This window comes from Aulostomus chinensis, chromosome 2 (genome assembly GCF_037954235.1).
Source record: "Aulostomus chinensis isolate RoL2024-O1b breed Wild chromosome 2, RoL_Achi_v1.0, whole genome shotgun sequence".
In the NCBI taxonomy this organism is placed as follows: domain Eukaryota; kingdom Metazoa; phylum Chordata; class Actinopteri; order Syngnathiformes; family Aulostomidae; genus Aulostomus; species Aulostomus chinensis.
This window is the reverse complement of record NC_141321.1, coordinates 27,312,405-27,328,084: the sequence shown is the minus strand read 5'-3', so window position 1 is coordinate 27,328,084 and position 15,680 is coordinate 27,312,405. Positions and strand designations below refer to the sequence as shown.

Below are 15,680 nucleotides of genomic sequence, written 5' to 3'. Positions count from 1 at the left end.
TAAATTTTATTTTTAAAGGAGCATCGTTTAAAGACATTGAGACAAGCTGACAGGTACAAGTCTCTCCAATCTGCCTGCTTGCCGTACTGACCCACTCCAGAGGGCCCACCTCAAGCCTCTCATCAGGCTCTCATCAGCACAGAGATTTCACCGACATGAAATCAACCTTCCATCCAAACTCGTATGGAATGAACGAATGAATCCAAGTGTTCTTACTGTTTGGTTTTCCTGACTTTCCAGAGCTTAATTATTTCAGAAAAACCCCTACTCCCACCAGCTGCATGTAACTGATGGTCTGTTGAATTTGACAATACTGAAAATATATAATCACTGTAACTGTCTAATCACCACTCTCATTATCCAGTAGCTGTGTTGTAATTGTGGGTTCAGAAGTTAAAAATAAATGTGTATATATAAAGTTGTCTGCTTTGTTTTGTTTGTTGTTCTCGTCTTTCTCAGGTGCAGACTCTTATAACCAGATAATTGATCATGCAAATACCAGTACGAAAAAGTCTTCTTGGCAATGTATTTTCAAACTTTATGACTAATTTAGTTTTCCATAAAATGCAATTTATGGAAAACTGCAGATGATTGAAAATCTGCGTCAGTGTGGTGAAAGAAATGTTATGTGCTTTGCAATCTGCCTTTTAAGTATTTCTGGAAATAATCTCTCTAAAGCTTCTTATCGTATACACTTAAAAAAAAATGCAACATCCAAATATATTCAATAAATTATCAGAATATTAATATTTGGCTTGATAATGTTTAGGCTAAATGCTCCTGAAAATATTCTCAGATCAACAGACCGATCTCTTCCACCCTTCGGCAACAGTTCCCATTATTTAAATGCAACAGGTCGAATGATTAGTTTACGGTGAAAAACCACCAGAGAAGCTGTCACTCTGGAACTTGACCAGCAGGGGAGAGTGGAGAAAATAGCCATAAATGTTGCAAATCTATCATTAGACAGTGTAGGAGAGAAGGCTCAGGGCATAAACAGAGTAATAACAAGCATCGTAAATCAGAGAGAGGAAAAAGGGAAAAAAGGGGAGGGGGGTTAAAAACACAATTAAATAAATAAAGAGATGGGAGGATATTTAATATGTATAATGGGACAGAAAGAGAAAATAATGTGGTTTTTTTTTTTTTGTTGGGCACATCCATTCCACTCTATTTTCATTAGGTGTATCATCTAATTTGTTTGATTTCATTAACCAAGTCATCCAATGGACACAAACATGTTACCCCTCCCTCGACATCGTCACCGCAACCAGCACTCTGTCCCCTTTTGTACGAACGGAACGCTCGTCTGTTATATAACTCAGCATCACTGCGATTCCCCGTTACCCATCTATAAGATGAGTCAGCACTCAAAGCAAAGTATGTTCACTTCTAGCTGCTTAATAGTTCCCATACACATCCCTTTGTTCGCATGGGCATCACCACAACCAGTAATTGGTAATTTTAATAATGAATCAGTATTGGATGAGTATGAGGTGATGCTTTAATCGAGGTAGCTCACTCAACATTGGTAACACTGCTGGTAAACACGGCCTACCAAATGAAGTCGCAAACAAATGTAATAAAAAATGTAAATAATATGCAAATGGGTAAATATTTATCTAGGATGACAGTTATTAAATCCCTAATCGTGTTATCTCACGTTATCTTTATTACATTAAATGTTGTATGAAACCTGCACAAATAATTGCTCATTAATGGCTGGAGCACAAATAAATAATAAACGAGCCCACAGCAGATATTAGTGGAAAAGTAAGCCTTTCTCAGCATATCAGTCGGTTTTAGAGTGGTCATTAAGAGTCATAAAGCTCTCAGAAACATCTCAGGCTTTTGGTCATCAATCAATGAGCAGAATTTGAATAAAAACAAATTGAGAGTTGTTTTTTCAGATTTCTGTGGCTCAAAAAAATATTCTGGCCAAGGTGAAGCGGATAAGGCGAGCCTCTGAATGCTTAACTCTTGTTTTTATTACCCAAAATGTTGCGACAATTATTTAGTGACAAATATTTAATGTTAAAGAGAAGACTGGTACTACAGTTCTCAGGGGCTATAAACTATCTAATGTGTGGATGGATGCCGCTGAAACAATCAGGATCAGTGAGACAGCCCTGTCACCATCTGATCCTGTAGATAAGCACTTGGGTTTGCTCAGTGGGTACATAGGCAAATATTTACACCTGCAAATAACATGTTGACAGAGCTTGCATGAGGAAAACTGCTTCAAAACAATGAGTGTTACAAAAAAAAGTATATACATACTGGTTAATGACAGGGGTGTAAGCCGTCCGGTCCTCGTCGATTACAGACACCATGAGGGTGATGAGCTTGGGCCAGAAGTCCAGGTTCTTTATAGATGGTCCCTGCTCCTCACGGGGAAGGTCCTGCTTACGGCTCTGCAGAGAGAGAATGCAGGTAACATGAGTCAGCAGAAAGGGAGAATGAAGAGGTAGATACTGTCCAGGAAAAGAAAAGAAAGAGACAGCCAGTGAAATAAGGAAGGATGCTGTTATTAAGCAGCCTTTGAACACACAATATGTTTTGTACTGCGTGTCAAATTCAAGAAATGCAATTTTTCTGTGCAACTGATACTTCGCTTGCAGTTTAATCAGCTACAATGAACAGGGACGGGAAGTTATTGTGGCAGAAGAAACTTTTAATGAGGAACAGTTATACATTTCAACTTTGATAACCTTAAAGTGATTATCTCTGTGTTAGCAGCTTGTTGGCTGTAAACAGAAATACCATTTGCTTGCGTTTCTGACAATGCATCAGCTGAAGGATTGTTCGCTGCCCTCAGACAAAAAGTTTTAGAAGAAAAGTCTCATTTCAACACATCGCCATAAAATAATGGGTCTCAAAGTGAAATCTGTTTCTGTCAAGAGGTGAAAACTATTGACTCTAAAAGCGATTGACATCTGTCTGACTGATAATCTCCTCTCAGTGTGTGACTGTCACATTCTTTCTGTCTGCCTTGAAGAGGCTCCACAAAAGTGCCACAAACTCGAGCGAACCCCTCAGCCAAAGTCAAAGATCTGTATCATACACTGACATAATTACATGTAATCAGAGCCACATGCTTATCACACGGATAATGACAAATATAATTTACGACATAACCGCACAAGCGTGTTATACACACTCTCTCATTTGTGCCCATAAACTGTAAAGTATTCAATAGAAAATAGCGTTAAAAATGAAATGTTCCCATCTGTTATTTAATCACTTGGGTTGAATTATTTAGCAACCTTCAGTATATTGACTTTGGTGCAGCACACAGAGGAGATGTTGTAGGAAGAGCTTGAGAAATGAAAATTCAGCATTGATCCTCAATGCAATCTTTATCATCGAATCAACTCCTATAGTAATCAGCTTGTGTCCAGTGATGCTGAAGTTGGTTTCAAAAATCTTTACTGATGGGAGGCGCGTGATACTGTTGCATGCCTTGCAATGCTGCAGCTGGGAGAGCAAGAGAATTTAATCTCATGGGAACAAGAAACACAAATCGGGTTTACAGCTGATTGTGACAGTTTATCTTGTTAACCCAAGGTCGACTACTTCAATCATCCGGGTTTGGGGCCGCAAAAAATGTGGTCTATATTCTTGTCTGCCAAAGTAATGAAAAGACATTACTTTACATTGCATTTGAATTCCCATTCCAGCATCATAGATTCATGAATTTCTCATTTGCATTTTGTTTATGTAGCAGAAACACTTCACTGTGAAGGCAACAAAGAAGCAGTTTCAAATAACTCAACAGAAGATTGTTTTTTTTTGGATTTTCAAGTTCAGGTTGGACATTGCCAGAGTTCACATCTAGGATGAAACCATCTTTACCACTGGAGCTGATGAGGCGTCCCAAAAACAGTGGTGAAGACAGATTTACCAACAATTATGATGGCAGGTTTACAGGAACAACAGAGGACTGGCCCATCGGGGTAAGATATGCAATCACATGCACTATGCTAAAGTTCTCTTAAATTGGAGACATGAATAATGAAACAAATGTCTCTGCAGGAGGTGAGTCAGTTATGCAAATTCTTTCTGTGCACATGTCTTTGTATGTGTGTGCAGGTGCAAAACTGTATGCATCTGTGAAGGACAGTGAAGGTTATGTCATCACGATTAAATCGGGTGCAGTACGCATCCCGTTAAAACCTAGTGAAAACTCCCTTTGCTTATTTGTATTCACCTCAGTAGGTATAACCACATTGTTAGAAGTGATTAAGTAGCCTGCTGCCTTTTTACAGTCAACAACAAACCCATGGGCTTCACTCTCGGATGTACTAGGAGGGGAATACTGTACAGAGCTGAGAGTGCGGAGTAGTAACACTACCTCCTGTGTGGTGGGGGCAGTAGCAGTAAGATTAATAGTAGCGCATCACTCCCCCACAGGGTACCGAGAGCTTTATGTTTATTGTTAAGCACTTTTAGTCCCTGTGTGGTAGAAATGAGCATTAGCATACAACTGCCTGCGCATCAGTTCTCACATTTTCTACAAATTACACTCTCTGATTGAAGGATGTTCACAGAAAATGTAGATTCCCACGAGATAATGCAGGGGGGTAGAACAGTGAAACTCTCAAACCCAAATATTCTTAAAACACATCTTTTTCACACACAGTTAAGTCAATCAGTTGGGTATTAGTGGCAAATATGTAATAACGTCCAGGAGAGCTACTTATAAAATCCATTTGAATTTCACCGGTTGCTCCACGGCTGCTCTCGCTATTATTGCCTCTCAACATTCCTTCAGATCAGCCACAAGAAAATAATGCTGCTTTTTTTTTCCAGTGCCCTTTTCCATGATTGCTCTTTCCATTTCCCCTTGATCTTGCCTTTCAAAATCCTCCTTTTTCTGTCAGGATTTAAGAGTCTGTTAGCTAGAGTCTTCTGCCTCTCCTTCCACCAGCCCACCCTCCCACCCCGGAGGAAGCAGAGCACTTTGTTGTTATGTCATGCAGGATGCCTCATAGTGGCTGGGATATTTCACTGCCTGCCTGACCACTGTGTCAGCTCTCATGTCGCCACACTCAGTCACAGTTAGCAACTGGAGAATTGGGGTCTGAAATGGGTTCTATCCATGGCGTCAAAGGGTACTTGGCGTTTATGAACAGAATAATTTATAGTCACAGTGAGGTTTGCTTTAGGGTAAAGCTGATGTCTTTTTCTTCTGTTGTGGAGGAACGTTGATGGAGAGGCTGTCTACTGTGAGACTGTGGCGGAGGAGATGTAATTAGTGAAAGTGTCTATCTCTCTGGTTTGGTAATTGCTTACACCCCCTAAGGCTGTTTAAACAAAGCAAGCTTATTATTCAACTTGTGAGAGGATTGTACCCTATTACGACCTAAAAAGACGTTATCCTCTGTGGTGTGGTGGCCATTCTCCTCAGGAAGTAAACCGTAAAATAATCAGGCAGGGTTGCCTGTTGCCCAATCATTTACTCAGGCAAGGCCATTGCATATCAAGTAAACATGCACAAAGCCAACCGAAACGTGGACAGCGTGATGATGTCTTTCTGGAAAATGTTACTAAATGAATCTGTGTTGTCTCATACAAGGAACACGCCTGCAGCTGCTCACGGGAAGCCAGTGATATTATATTTAAACATGAAGAATTTGAAAGGCAGCGTGCTATCAGCTATTTTTGTACTCATACATTATCCATCTCTGTACTCTAGAGCACAAAAAAAAAGTCCTTAACAGTTGTGATTAGCATAAGGTAAGTGCTGCACGATGGTTGGCTGCTCTTATACAACGCTTCACTACGGACTCTTGCTTCCTTAAAGGACTGAAGTCCTTCATGCAAAGTTTGCAAGACTGTTCTCTTCCCAGTTCATCAAATACTTTAATTGTCTAATAGCCTTTGATATGGATGCGCACGGCAACCTTTTGCATCTGTATGAGACCAATCTTATGCAAGACTTTCCACACTGAATGGACTTGTGGTTGTCTTTTAAGCTTTAAGATCATCACAAATTCATTAGATTTGCAATTTTTTTAAAAAATCATTGGCGTGAAAAGTTGTGCTCTATTTTTTCGATCGCAGCAGGAAAAGTTTTTCTCTTTAACTTGTTTTGTTTAATTGCATCAGAGAGGCACAAGAAATACCTCCTCGTGTGAGTGTCTTTGTATGGACCTGGATCAAATTTTAACAGGTTCCTCCGTGGCCTTTGCTCTACCCCTCCATCAAATTTGGCGAAATATTCCTGCTTAAAGGCCCACAAATAAACAAAGGCCACTTACAGTGACAACTCACTGCAAACAAGGACATTGTGGCTGCCATTACAGTCTTGACTGAGAACTGATGTTAGTTGAAGGCAGCTGTGTCTCTTACAGATACCGAAGGGTGACGTGTGTTAGTTTATGACACACGCAGGGGAAGGGATAAGGAAATGTAAGTACTTGACGAGCTGGGAGCGGCGTTATTCAATGTCGAGAGATGAGTACGTGTAGGACATGGTGTACATTTTAATTGTCTGGTAAATGTCAAACACAATCCGTGCTGGATTGAGTTTCTAGCAATTGTTCTCATCCACAGAAAGCTCACTAAAGCTGAGGGAAAGAGTGATGTCAGCGCTATGACAGGCTGAGGATGACAGATGAATGAATGAACTGAGAGAGTGGGAGCTGGTTAAAAGCACCTGGCAGTTAACTTAAGAGTTTTCATGTTGAGTTTCTGTCAAAGGGATTAGCAGGAGAGCTGGAATAAAAATGGCATTCATTATTAATCGTGCTGTAAGGACGACAGTACAAGCAATTAATTGATTTTTTCATATAACGTTCTATATAAATTTAAGCATGCATCAACAAGCTTAAACAGCTGGCTAAGTGAGTAAATGAGTACATAGCCTGTTCATAATGATTCCCTTCAGCTTCACTTAGCCAGAGAGTCTTTCATATCTGCCCAGGTAAATGTTGTATAATGTGTCTTTACTGCATCTATAACATGTCTGCTCCTCCTGTCCATAAAAATGGTTTCTGCCTCTGCTATTCGCTTTTATTTTTATTTTTTTCCCCCCTGGGCAAATACTAAGAGCATCTAAGGACAGAGGGTTCCAAAACCTTTAGAATTCTGTTGAGTAGGTATGTGCTATTGTTTTACTCATCGAGTGATGATTAGAAAAAGAAAAAAGAAAAGCAGCACATTGTACTGTAGAATTGTTATTAGCTAAAAACTCAGATGTGTGTAACAAGTTATTCTGCTATAAAAGAAATCCTACTTGTTAACTTGCTCTGGATAGGCCAACAGTGGGCTGGATTATGACTCTGAAATAATAATAATAATAATAATAATAATAAAAAAAATGAAGGACACAAAACAGCACTGAAGTTGAAAAAAAGTGCCAGAGAAACTTTATAAATGAGTTGAACAAATGGAAGAAGTGCGCATTAATAATTTACAATTCAACAACAGTTGTAGAGAGTTTACGTCCTCCTTGTTGCCTCCGACACAAATTAAGAAATGACGTCAAGGTAAAAAGGAACTGTATGATGATGATGATGATGATGATGATGATGATGATGATGATTGCAGTAGATGTGTGACATATCTGGTACCAAAGCTCTTCATCTTTTCCCACAGAACAGGTTCACACAGAGTGAACACACAGAGCTCGGTCTATAGTCTCCTTAAATCATGCATGATTGCATGCAGCATTTATCAGAAGCTAGAGTGGTTCTCTAGTAGTCTCACGTCTATTGGTTTGATTGCTTTGCTCCCCAAATACTGGACCTCTACAGTGGGGAAGATTCTATATGAAGCCAACCCTTTATACACATCAAGTCAGTCCAAATGAGAAATCAATGCTGCTTCTCTCACCACATCTGTGGAGGATATAATGTGCAGAAGAGGCTTCAACCCGTAGCTGTCTACTTTATTTTTAACTGCACTGTGCAGTATTGTTGGAGAGTCTTTATGTTTACTTGTGCAACAGAATTCTGCCTTTCAAGAAATGAAAAGGTTGATGAGCAGAACTAGACAACAAATGTGTGACACAACAAGACACACACGCTGTTTACCTGGTCGAGGAGTTGGTTGTATAATTCATGACAGTTATCAAAAATGTATTTGTACGTGGAGTCCAGACAGGCCTTAACACAGTCCTTCACCACCATACTGGCTCTCGGTGGACTCTGAAGCTCTTGTACCTATAAATGCACACACACACACACACACACACACACACACACACACACACACACACGCACACACACACACACACACACACTGTTAATACATAGGTATGCTTTCAGGCTTCTCTTAGAAGGCTTTCATAGAAGACGGAGGAAGTTAAAGCCGCCATAATGTAATCACATCACCCCCACAAATGGAACAGTCAATCGCATCAGTTAGCGTGTTACTGAAGGCTGCCATAGTCAGCTAAGAGGAGCTTGGACTACTTAACAAATTGCTCCCTAACTGTAACTGTTTGTTTTCAGTTTAATTTCCTTCCTAGTAAAGGTATAATTCTGTTTTGGGTTTTTTCTTTTGAGGTGGGGTTGTACGAGGTAGTCATCTGACCTTTAGATTTGGGTCAGCATGTCTTCTACACCGAGAAAGCGACAGTACCTGTTACTATGAGGCTCCTGAATGAGCTGTTGTGGATGGGATCCTGGAAGAAAAATATTTCATCCAACAAATAAACATCCACTTGAAAACAAATCTATATCTATTTACATTTACACCACATTTGCAACATTTTCATTGCTCTACTTATACAGCTCTTTTATGTATTCCACAGCAGCCAGCAGTATCAAACAGCTGATCTGTAATGCAGTGCAGGGTATGAAAGGGTTTTCTGACAGTAAAAGAGCAACTGTGAAAACGTTGCGTATATAGTGTACATGTAGCTGAGCGTATATTAGGTGAATGCATTTTTTACGAGGACCTGAGCATCAGAGCGCTGCTGCTGTCTTGAAGACCCACTGACCCAAATCTACTGGGAGTCAGCCCCACAGTACTGTATGTGTGACTGCCTCTTATAACCCCAGTTGAAAAAACTCTGAACTAGCCCTTAAACATTTGTGGAAGGCAACCTGTGAGATTAGTTCAGCTCTACTCCTCATGATGTAACAGCAAGTCATTCCATTAAAAGTTCCACATCCAGTACTGAGGCAGAGTGGATGGGAAATAATGTCACTTCTCAATCATAATATTGCCAATAAACATGCTGACTTGCCACTGACATTTTAATTTTTATGAAAATTAAGATATGATATCATGACTTCTTTCATTTTTTTTTCCAACCATCAGTAATGGTTTTCACACAGCTTGAGCAAGAAACCAGTAGGAATATTGGGAACTAGAGGCAACATGTAGAGGATATACCTCTGCCCGGGCGACCTCAGCCAAACCCAGAGTAATAAAATACCAGTTTTCATGTTAAATGGATCTTAAAACTTGCAGAAAACAAGAGCATCAATGGAGAATAACAGAGCTCCATGTTACCTGCGCTGTGGCCAACACCTCAAGGTGAATTCTCAAAGAGGATATCTAAAATTTATAACCTTGGGATGCTTTTCTTAACAACTGACAGGTTCTCTTACAAGAATCTGGCTGAATGTAAACCATCCAGCATTTGCAGCAGTAAGACTGAATGATTATGATGATGATGAAGAAATTCTCAGAAACTCTCACTGAAATAAATCCAACTGCTCCTGCTCACTATCTTTTTAAGACCATGTTTAATTGCCAAGAGGATGAAGTGCTGGCGGTTTTAAATCACGCCCTGCTGACAGGTGTGTGTGTGTGCCCCCCCAAGCTCTCAACATGGCTACTGAGAAAACACTATTAAATCTGAAACCTTATTTTTGAACTCTTAATTTTTTAATAGATAAAGATCATGCAGAGTGCAGCATCACATGCACTGACCAAGACCAGAGGGAGAGCAAACATCTCGTCATTGATGCGCTGTTTTTAATAGATTTTAATGTTCTTTATTGGTGTTTGGATCACTAAATAAACCACTGCCTGACTACTTGTCAGTACAGTATTTAAATGCTAAATTCCTCGGGATCACTGAGGTCCTCTGACTCAGGTTTGAGGTGGCATTTATTACCTTTGGTACCCCAATTTCAACGACTTACCAGAGGAACTTGAAGTGTTACATCTGTAAACACTATATCCATAAAACCTCTTGAAAGATAGAACTTTCGATTAGTATTACCTTTACCCATTCCATGTTAACATGTTTCCTTTATTATTATTAATGTATTATCACTTGGCTTTATTGGTGTATATTCATTGTATAGCTGTGTTTTTTATCCTATTTTTAAATAAACCTGTAAACTTGAGGTATGCACTCTCCAAATGCCCACTTCCTAAGTAATGGTATCACATTACATGTTTGAAATATTTAAAATAAGGCATCACTTCCTTGTCGACAAGGTCTACCTACTTAAATCCATTATGTACATCATGATTGATGTGGCAAGAGTGGCATTTAAGTGTGTGTGTGTGTGCAGCACATTATGTAGTAACAGTGTAGCTCACTTTACCAAGTAAAGCGATGCTTACACAGTATAGCTCAGCATGGCCATGGCATAGAGTGAAAGCTTTGGTAACCTAAAGTGACAGTTTTCATTCCTTTGCTCACAGCTGCCATTTTAGCTGTGCCTCAGCGCTCCAGCCCTTCACCCACACTCCCGCCAAAAGAATGGAACCGAGCTTTTTATATAGCAGGAAAAGATACTGTTGAGGGAGGGAGTGGGAGGAAACAAAAAAAGCTGGAAGCATTTTAACGTAAGAGGCTTACTGTAGTATGGAAGTCGACACACATGACACAAACACAGCCTGTTCACTCACAGTCAAGAATTTCTAAAATCATACATCATTTCCTTTTGAAGAGTCAGTGGTGTGAAGAGAGGTCAGTCCCAGGAATTATGAGATTAAATTGATTTTTCCCAAATGAAATGTGCCCAAAATCAATCCGAGTTTATGTTTACAAATGATCGTTGGGTGATTTTATGGCTGTGACCACAACTGAGTGTCACAGTCACTCAGTTAAGGGCACAGCACTTCTACGATAAAAGGTTCTATGTGACACAACAAATCTCAGAGAACTGCAAAGGTTAGTTACTGTTGCACTCCATCATCATTTATTACTCTGTTTATGTTGCTTTCGATTCCTTTTAATTTAAGTGCCATGTTAGCCCATCCCAGTTGTTCCAGACACACACACACACACACACACACACACACACACACACACACGTATGCACACACTACCTTCATCCTGAAGAAGGTGATGCTGGTCAGCAGATCAACCGTAGACTTCAAATCCTGGAGACGTTCAGGGTTCCCAGCAGGAAAATTATCCTGGAGAGGTGGAGTGAAGATCTTGTTGAAAAGAGACTTTATTCATCTCATGACCCTCAGCCAACACATCACATCACTTAGGCCAAAACATTGAAATTGATAACAGATCAACCCCCAGCAATCATAATAAAATGACTGTCTGTCTAATCATTTAGTGGACAAGGGAGGTCTCTGCTGATGAAAACCTCCATGAAGTCATCAGGCAGTGCAGAGCACCGTGACGGGAGCATATAAAGCCTTGACAGCCTTGAGGAAAGGCATCACTGCCCCATATATTATCCTACTTCTCCTCTCTCTTTTTCTTCTGATAAAATTTTGCTTGTTTTCTATGTCTCTTCTTCCTTGATAACACATGTACAGCAGATATTTAGAGTCAGATCTTTGCTGCAGCCTGGCCTCCCAGCCCAGGAGAGCTCAATAAGATCAATCCTCTGGACGTGCGAAACACTGAGTTCTTATCCGGTTGATAAATTATCTAAATTGACCCGTTTTCAAAGACAGAAAACAGACAATGGAACTCTGCCCAATTAGAGTAAGTTCACACAAATGTTAAACTGGTCTCATAAATAACAAACAAGTGAAAAAACTGAGAGGCATATTAATGATTTACAGTCAGCGATCTGCTGAAACTGTAGTTTATTTCTCATCATCACTGACTGATGAGATAATAAAGATAAAGCAACATTACAGTTGGAGCATCATTAGTTTCAACCAGGAAAATTTTGTTCAAAATTTTAAAGATGATTTATTCAGCCGCACACAGATGCTGGTACATTTCTTTTCCTACAAATCCTTCAATATCAGGGAAATAAAATGATTTCCTAGCAGATACTGTACAGCCAGCCGTATACAGAGCACATAAGAGCCATCAGTCACTACTCTTTCTTTTGCTCTGAAAAAAGTAATTTCTTTCACAATAACCTCAAATAAATGTTGCCTTCAGACACAAGTAAAATAATCCGGCTCCTTAAAGCATGAATTCTATCTTCCACTGCAAGCTTTAACGTTGTTATCTCCTGAGAGAAGATGCAACACTTGCAGCATCATGTGCCTTTTATCAGTTGCTTTGGCAGATAAGCAAAAAGCAACATCGGGGCTTTTTTCTTTTTTTCTATAACATAATTCAGAAAAAATAATGGGAGCGAACCCGCTAAGACCTCAGCTTTCCAAGTGTAACGAGTATGAAATGGTGATGCATTAAGACCTCGATTTAAGAAAATAATTCTTTGCCCTTCTTTGGTTGTGGGGGTGTGATCGACCAAGTTTCGAAATCAATATATTCATTCAAAATGTAATATTGTCTGTCTGGGCTCTTCCCCATCAGAAGTTAATGTAGCAGTATAATTATGCTGATTGAGGTCAAGAGAGTCAAGTGCTCACCGTCACTCACTGAAGTTGATGCAGATGAGGGAATTGAGTCCCATCACCAAAACCAGCTCTCTATATCCAAAACGAGCCTCTCTTCGATTTGATAATTGTAAAACGTCTTTCACTGTAAATGAGTTTCCAGAAATGCATCATCTTCAGTAAAAGCAAGTGAACTGAAGAGGATTTAACTCAAATCTGATCTCAAGGTCGGTTTCAAAACTTAATAATTATCAGTACTTTGTAATTTCTCTCTTGCTGACGTCACAATGACTGATGTTTTCACAGAGCCATTTTTTTCTCTGCCACATATCCCCTTGCACACTTTAAATTCAGATTCAAAGTGAGGTACGTGGGGGGGGGGGGGGGGGGGGGTTTCAATCTCAGTAGACGAATATAAAAGCAGCCTTCCAGCATCAAATTCTTTCTATATCGTCCATCTTTCTGCACACAGAAGCTGAAACATCCAACTGAAGTGAAAGATAAGACATAGTGGAGGGCACACTCAAATTACAATGAACACTCTTTTAAATGTGAAGATGAGCAACGGCAGGAATAGTGGTGAAAAAGGGTTAATCACCAGGCAACAAGTAGTGGCTGACAGGCGCTGGACCTCTAACTGTCACAGGAATACAGCACGACTGCAAAGGTAGACGTGATTGTGTCAGTGTGTTGGTGTGTGTGTTGAGCGTTTCAACAATCGACAGCTGTCATTTTTCAATGTGGTGACTAATGTAGAAAAAATATATCAGCGTTTTAATTTTACTCTGTAACATAAGAAATAGTGTTACATGTATATATCTCAAATGTTAAGGTCACTTATCGGCACTATGCTCATGTGGTTAATAAGGTATAAATATTCATGTGTCTGTGTCCTGTTATTTTCCAAGGCAGCGGAGCACGTCAGACATCGAGTCATGTGCCCTTCTGACAAACTTTTTTTCCCCTGTTATAGGTTGTCACCGAGGTTTCTTCAGAGGTATATTCTGCATTAGCGTTTGGGTTTTGACATCATCTGTATGTGTTTCCGAAAACTCGCCCTGCAAAAATAAGATAATCCCAACGACAATGCTGGAATACGTTATGTTTTTTTTCTCAAGAAATTAGAATATGCTGGTTGCAGCTTCAACAGTGAGCGTATCCTGTCAGTGCTATAGATCAACATTGAAGATATAATCAAAGCTATGTCTTTTTCTTTGTGTCATGTCACCTCTGTTGACAGTTTGTCGCCTCTGTTAACAGCTTAGTGTTACAGAAAATGACACAATTCTGCTAAAGGGAGTGGCAGATAGGGAACATCTACTTTACACTCTTTGTCACTGAAGAAGGCACCATCAACTGCTGCATTTCAGAAAGCAACAAACTGTTTGTTTGGCTTTTTTTTACATGAAGTGATCTATTCTCTATAGGTCAGTTTAATATGACACATGCCTCGATTTTCAGAGAACACCACACAACCCTCAGGGGTGTTTCTGAACAAACATCCTTTTATATCAAAGAGTCCAAGTTAAACTAACACCAAAAATCCTTTGCAACAGGATCTGAATGCTAAGGGGAGGATGCGCTACCTTGTTGGCATTGCGCTAACAGATCGCACAGGGCTGAAACTGTATTCTGTTGGCTGTACAGGAACACAAAATAAAAGTTGCACTTTTCCTACTTGTGCATTTGCATTTGTGGGATTATTGAGGGACAAGTGGAAGTCTGCCAATGTGCTTCAGGGCTGTTAAAACAAAGTTTGAAGAAATGCATTTGTAGTAAATATACTCAGAGGTTATAGACACTAGCAGCCTGGCTGTTGATGGGCCATCAGCACTACAAATGTAGAGAAAAATAGTGGCAGCTCTCCACTTGGTTTTAGAACGGCCCCATCTGACTGGGGGTCCTGATAGGCTACAGCCAAATATTGTCACCTCTCCCCTCCCGTCATAGTCGGCTCATTCGTGTAATGTCACAAATAAAGCTGAATGTAAATAAATTAAATCAGGACAGTTTAATACGTTTGACCTTTTACCAAAATCCTCAAAACAAGCCTGTGTGTGCAGAATGTGCAAAATTGTAGTCATTTCTTCTTTTGGTACAGGTACGTTTAATGCAAAATAAGACAACAAAGCTGTGCTTCAGTTTCCTGGTAATCATAACTTAAGTTTCATCTGATTTCATGGTGCAACTCACATGAGCTGAGGGCTTAAGAGAAAAAATGATGACTATTGGGAATCTGCTCATTTGCCTATGTACGTTATGAAAAGGAATCAATGTGACGTCGACATTAAGAGGCTGGTACTGTAATGCGTTTTAGGATCAAAAATGTACGTTACATTGTTATCAATCTTACTGACTTACTGACAGTTTTTAAGCTTTGTTTTCAGGGTATCTTCAACTCATCGGGGTATTTAGTTAATATGCTTTTGGATTTAATTAAATGAGTGTGCACTGTAAATTGTTAAGCTACAGGCAAATGCATTTCTAGTTATTGCACCCTAGGCTGTGAGTGTTAGCTTATTTATAGGCTGTTGGCATCATGTTGTGTATGTGAGCTGTCATTCCTGTCGAGCTACATGTGAATTTAGTAACTGAGCTTCTGCGTGAAAGTCGGTGTACTTGCCCTGACAGGTGTGTGTGTAGGCGGAGTGAAGCCAGACCAGACTCAAACTGCCAAAGCTGAATTTGTTTCTAGTTTTATCCTGGATCCACCCCTTCTCCCTTTCTGCTGATTCAAGCCTTCAGTTTTACAAAATCAAACTCTATCTCTCCCACAATGTCATTATGGGGAAATCCATACGATGAACCGATGGAGCAGCCAGATCTGAATCTTATTCCTGTCCAATCGTGGCAGGATTTCTCTGTGGGATGACTTCAGAAAGTGGAAGAATGAAAGAGGGTAGCCAATGATCTGTGTGTTCGTGTGTGTGTGTGTGTGTGTGTGTGTGTGTGTGTGTGTGTGTGTGTGTGTGTGTGTGTGTGAATCTTCGCTCTGT

The 15,680-nt window shown here is 39.9% G+C and overlaps 1 protein-coding gene across 5 annotated transcripts in view; it reads right to left on the bottom strand.

Moving 5' to 3' along the window:
* Window positions 1-15,680, bottom strand: part of unc13c (unc-13 homolog C (C. elegans)) — a 114,534-nt gene that overhangs the window by 47,543 nt on the left and 51,311 nt on the right. For all 5 annotated transcript variants that reach the window (XM_086188250.1, XM_086188260.1, XM_086188270.1 and 2 more), the window contains exons 15-17: window positions 11,248-11,337; window positions 8,040-8,168; window positions 2,281-2,414 (exon numbers count right to left, since the gene is read on the bottom strand). In XM_086188250.1, coding sequence (XP_086044376.1) covers window positions 2,281-2,414; window positions 8,040-8,168; window positions 11,248-11,337 — 353 coding nt within the window. The remainder of the gene's footprint in view (window positions 1-2,280; window positions 2,415-8,039; window positions 8,169-11,247; window positions 11,338-15,680) is intronic.